This window comes from Lepisosteus platostomus, chromosome 2, assembly GCF_059453375.1.
Source record: "Lepisosteus platostomus isolate fLepPlt1 chromosome 2, fLepPlt1.hap1, whole genome shotgun sequence".
NCBI classification, from domain to species: Eukaryota; Metazoa; Chordata; class Actinopteri; order Semionotiformes; family Lepisosteidae; genus Lepisosteus; species Lepisosteus platostomus.
The window spans coordinates 61,209,064-61,215,063 of NC_142612.1; the positions used below are offsets into that span (position 1 = coordinate 61,209,064).

General features: G+C 37.5%; 1 protein-coding gene across 3 annotated transcripts in view; it reads right to left on the reverse strand.

The window, feature by feature from the left end:
- fgf12b (fibroblast growth factor 12b) overlaps positions 1-5,724 on the reverse strand; it is a 137,941-nt gene extending 132,217 nt beyond the window's left edge. For 2 of the 3 annotated variants that reach the window (XM_088611149.1, XM_088611129.1), the window contains exons 1-2: positions 5,582-5,724; positions 5,273-5,415 (exon numbers count right to left, since the gene is read on the reverse strand). In XM_088611149.1, coding sequence (XP_088467275.1) covers positions 5,273-5,291 — 19 coding nt within the window. In that variant the 5' untranslated portion in view covers positions 5,292-5,415; positions 5,582-5,724. Of the gene's footprint in view, positions 1-5,272; positions 5,556-5,581 lie in introns of those variants that run through there. The other variant, XM_088611139.1, reaches the window with a different exon arrangement.
- Positions 5,725-6,000: the final 276 nt, after the last annotated feature.

Genomic DNA, 6,000 nt, shown 5'->3' on the forward strand with positions numbered 1-6,000 from the left:
GGGTGCTATAGCTGCTGGCATCTAGAAGTGCATATTTCTTAAAACTTTCCACTTACACCCAGCAAAAAAAGAATTTCCTCTGTATAGCAAGAGCAGCAAAGTCTTCCTTAGAGTAAGCATGACTGGGGGAACAGTATGATCAGCAGAATGAATTCGGGTGAAATCAACAGTCTGCTAAAAGATCTGAGAATCACCAAGATCATAATGCAGCTCTAAATGGAACTATATTTGAAAGCAGCCCACATGATAAACTGTACATCTACCATTCAATGCAGAAAAATCAAGAATTGTGAATAAGGCCTTTCAAGAAATAACTGCCGACCAATGTGAATCTGACAATGTGATTAATCTGTTTTCCTTAACAGATTAGTATAAGGATGTTAAAAGTCATCACTAGAACCACTGCGCAGCGGAAAACAAAATCTTTTTGTTTGCACAAACTGGCAATAGCTAGAAAAAAATCAAATACTACAGTATATCTCTCTCATAGAATATTAATCACGCAGATAGCAATGCATCACGATACAGCCTCCACGCAAGCTCAGTTTAACAGATTCAACATTCTAGATCGCATTTAGTGAGTCTAGGAACAGTATATTTAAGCCAGACCTAATGGATTTCATGGTGTGAGGCAAACAATGCAAACGTATGGTCAGTAGGCCAACCAAAATGTCTATGTTTGCCATGAACAATGTTAAATTTAGAAGACTCTTGTTTTCCACTTCAGCACAACACACGGGATGAATATGGCTAATAAAATATTTGTAAAATAAGGTTATCTCTCTGGTGTTCCATTTGACAATTGGGTACAGGGGTGCAAATAAGCAGGAGAAGCAAGGCTGCTCATATTGTTGGACACATACATTACAGTTTTTCCTAGACAAGTCTTATTATTGTACTATCATGAAGACCAGTCCAAAGGATCCTTTAAGAAATGACTGATGGAATACTTGTTTCACAGATCTACCAGCAACCAAATGACTATGGCGCACTGAATGGGCACCTCCCCTTTGTAATCACTGTTATGTTCCCTTTAAAACCACACTGATTCTTCCAGTGTTTGCAATGATAAATGCAATCACAAGCGAAAAAGAATCCAAATAATTTTGGAAGGCATCTGGATAAGAAGTTCAGGTGGGGAGATGCATCAGCATGCGTAGACTGCAAAGGAACAAGTAATATGAAGAAGGTTCCACGGCTGAAACGTTGTGTTTTCTTTCTTCTCTTTTCAGCATGGAATAAAACCTATTACTTGTTCATCTGGATAAGAAGATTAACCCTTCAGTTTGGGGCTCATTTCAGGCTTCGGGTTGTTGAGTTTGCCTCTGCAGCTTTACAGAAAATAAATTCCTAGGTGATAGTGACTTTTTTAGAACACTACTGTAGGTAGAATGCAAAAAAACTGTATTTGTGCAGTTAGTAAAAATGCTTAATAAAGTACTGGACAAGGCCCAACATGCCATTAACTAAGTCTGTCACTTTTATGGCCAAATGAATGTACATTTATAGTAAGACAGACATTTTAAAATAAAAATAAAAACTGCAATCAGCATTCTAACAAAATATTACTGAAAATCCTTTTGAGTCACTAGAAAGTCCAATGTGAACATCCAACACTACCGATGGGCACAGGTCTGCTAAAGTGTGGAGACATTGAAAAGGGTCAACAAGATATTGCAAGATTTAGTGAACAATGTAAAATTTAAATCAAGGGATGATATGTTAAAACTATGCAATGCATTTGCAATATGTATAATATTGGTCACATCAAAAATCACAATATTGCTCTGGAATCAGAGAAAGGTAAAAAGTCTGAGACAGTTTAGAGGAACTAAACCTTTCAGTTTTGGACAGACGAGACAATGAGGGGACTTGAAACATGGTAAAATCTTGAAACATGCTGAGAATGTTAACACAGGGGAGTACATCAGGACCACAGTGAAACGAGACACCCAAACACAATTAAACAAGGAGGGACTTCTTTACACAAATTCTTGTGGGTTCTGGAATAAAACAGCTATAGCCATGTTTTCAAGTGGGCTGCCTGGGATACAGTATGAAAGTTCTACCCCACAGTAATTACAAATAAAATCAACGTTCTGCTTATTAGGAGTTTGTCAGTTTATTAATGACTGCATACCACTAAATAAGAACTCCATATGAATATTTTAAGAAACATCATAGAAAGAAAATTACAAATTTATAGTTTGCTGCATATGAGGCAAATTACGTTGTTTGTTCCCTCATTTATGTAAAATAATCTACTTGTTAACTGAAAATAAAGAAAAGTAAAAACATGGGAAATTCTTGTATTTTTGTTCGCCAAGCATCAGTAACAATAATAACAAACTTTATTTTATAGAGCACCTTTAAATGTAGCATCTCAAAGTGCTGTACAGTAGTTATAAATAACAGTTACAAGGACAGCAAAATAATAAAGTTTGCACATACTGTATAAGAAAAACAATCGGTTAAAAGTGGTGCAGAAATTAGAACATGGAGCAGACTCAGACACTAATTAAGTAAGTAAATGCCTTTCTGAACAGAACGTTTTAAGTCTAGATTTACAGTAAATGCATTCAGGGTAGGTGACTGATATCTCTAGGGATAGAATTCCAGAGCTTTAAGGCATAGCAAGATAGCCATAGAATGTCAACAAGCTTGAGGGACACCTGGAAGACCACAGCCAGACGAATCAAGGTTGCAAGTGGGGGACAGATGGATAATAAGTCAGAGAGATATTGAAGTGCCAAGCCATAGAAAACCTTAGAGGTGAGCATGAAAATGTTGAAGTTGACTCAACAACTGATAGGAAGCCTGTGCAAGGTCTCCAGGAAAGGTGTAATGTCATCACTTGTGTGCTGCCTGGTCAGGATTCTGGCTGCCAAATTCTGAACATATTAGAGCTTATTTAAAGTAGATTTTGTTACCCTGGAGTGAGAGGCAATGCAGTAATCAGTTCTAGAAAAACAAATGTGTAGACCCACTTTTCTGCCACAGTCCAAGATAACAAGAAACAAAAGGGAACAAGTCGATATTTATGATTTATGATTTACCACACAAATCATACTTTACAAAATATTCTCAAATGAGAATAGAAACTTATTCTACAAATCATGTTATTAATTCATACCATGTGGCACTGATTTTCTACTCGTACCTGTACATGCTACGATACCATTCATGCAAAGTATGCATCTTTACAACACAATCAGTTATTTCCAAGTCCTTCCTGAGAAAACAAGTCTGTCTAGTAGACATTTTGTCCAAAGAAAAATCTGTTTTGACACTAGAAGCAAATTCCAAGGGCTTTTTTTGCATTTCTGCTGTACGTTTGGAATGATACATTCATCAGTAGTTACGCTAAGCTTTAAAGGCACTTGGATGACTCTCATGAGGTTTAAGTTGTCACTAATTAAATCTGACACACAAAGCTATGACATGATATGATATTGGCTTTACTTTCTGTAATCCACTCAATTCATGACAGAGCAATTTTTAATGTGTGGGGCAATTGATTCAATAGTTCAATAATCAAGAGATGAGTAGTTTTCCAATACTGTTTAATTGTAGAAAATAGATATTATTTACAATAACACAGTGGAAAGAAGCATATATTGGCATAGTTTCTACAGACTTCAGGAAAAAACGATCATGCAAGTGAATGCTCAGATTCTTAAACAGGTCCATATTCGATGCTGAAGTATTTAAAAGAAAATATCAACAGAAAACATTCTCTGACCCACAAATAATATATAGTTTATTTATTTTGAACTCTACATTAGCACTGGAGAAATTCACATTTCTCAAGGTGAAAGATGAACTACTGATGTTGGGCTGCATGTTTGCTAATAAGTGTAGATTTCTTTACTTTGAGAGTAGTGCTAACTGCACTATAATGCAAATACCTATGACAAATGTGGCTTGCATTCCATGACATACAGTACTTAAAGTTACCTACACTCCTCACTGAGGTAAAACATGTGGAAATGCAATTCCACACAGACCTCATTCATCTAATATTTACTGCATGTATATATCACAAGTTTTCCCAAAGTAAATAGCAGTCAATCCCTCTAAAATATTGCACCTTAACAAGGTAACATTTCAAATGACGAATAATAAACAAAAAGCTGACTTAAGGATGACTGACAAAGGATTTCAAGAATCATACCTACCAAAACAAAGTAAGAAAAAAAAACATATTTTAACACTAGATTTCTACCCAGAAGAAACAAATAAGCAGAACTTAAAAAGAACAGCCAATTTTAAATAGCTTTTGAGACCAGTTATAATTTAAACTACTGGCACTTCCATTTGCTTTTAAGAAAATGTGATAGACTAATGCTTTAATAATATATTAATACTTTAGAATCTCATCAAAATATTCAGTTTTTTTTTTAAAAAGTGGTGTTTAGGAAAACAAAATAAAATGCACATTACAAGGCCTCCAATAGGAATAACAATAATTGGACTTTATGTCTCAACTTAACAAGAAGTGAATGTCAACATTCCAAGTCAAGATTTCCTTATCTATATGTTTCACAGAGTCTATTGATAAATAAACATTTTCTGACATTTGAGTCTAGTTTAGACACTACTACAAGCTGTTCAGTTCCTGTATGCTAGTCGCAGGCTGCTGAACTGCTGCTGTTATTAATATTTCTACCACTGACGGAAAGAAATGTCGATAGTTAATTACTGAGAAGAAAGTATCATTAACTGTGTGAAGTGAGGCCGTGTTTATATTGGTCGAGCAATTGAATGCAGCTAAAGACCCTCCCCTCCCCCCGGCCCTCAAACTAACAAACAGTTAAAATATCCATATATTCATAGAAGCAATTAGTCCATTTTATGTGACTGTTGTAGAATTTTGTGCTAGTCACATAATTAAAAAAGCACTTTTATTCTGCTTCGTCGCCCAAAACCACAAACAGCGATAGCAAAGCCATTCAATACCGAAGTCCCGTGACACAAGGAAATTGCTGCATTAAGCATCTATCTGATGTACATGCACATCACAAATAGAGAGTAGCGGTGTGAGCGGCCACATCGCTCTTCATCATCTTCGGTAAAAGTAAGACGCAGGTTTTTACACCATACTTTAGGCCCCCTTGCTGCAATGTACAGTACGTAAAATACAGCAATCGAGGCGTCCGGTGTACGGGATCCAAGTACCGCAGTCTTCAAACACACACACACCACATTGCTCTGCTCCGTAAGACTGCAAAATATGTTCCACCCTATTCCAGAAATGCATGAAGTTCCTTACCGACACCTTTGGTCTCCATCTCCCGCGGTTCTGTCGGGTGATTTCGGAAAGTTGACGGGGGTGTGCTTTGTTAATATGTGCCTTTTCTGGTCTGGATGTGCCTTTCCTCTTTCTTCAGACAGGAATCCCTGAGCCTCCCCGAGCTGTAAGGAAACCACCAAACGTGACTTAGGAGAAAAGCAATTGAGGCAGCAGCGCGTTTGTGTCTCTGTGGAAGAAAGAGAGAGGCTATGCGAGTCGACAGCGGTGAGGGAATCAAGGAGTGACGAGTCTGCCAAGGGAACTAAATTGTTGAGCTTTGCGCGTTACCTGTGCCTGTGCGCTGCAATCGGGAGCTGTCCTCTCTCTGTGGTACTGCAGACTCTCACATACTAACTACGAGCGTGACGTCACAACTCCGGGACCAGGTTTAAGGTGACATCTAAAAAGTCAGGAGTCCACAGTTATGCAGTTTTTTTTTTGGCTCTGTATTAACAATAGCAATGACAAAAGATCTATTAGACACGTGTCAGCGGGCGATCTCCGTACGACTAATTAACATCGAGCAGCTTGGCCTCTTCTGAAGTCACACGTCAAAGTCGTATGATTGGGCAGATACCGCATGCATGCAGGTTTTACAAAGAGCTGTTTTACAAAAGACAATTAGGCAGAATTACAAGTAGCACGTGTGTAAAAGTGCACCATCTTCGCAGTTAAAGACGTTTTTTAGTCACGAAACAACCTTCATA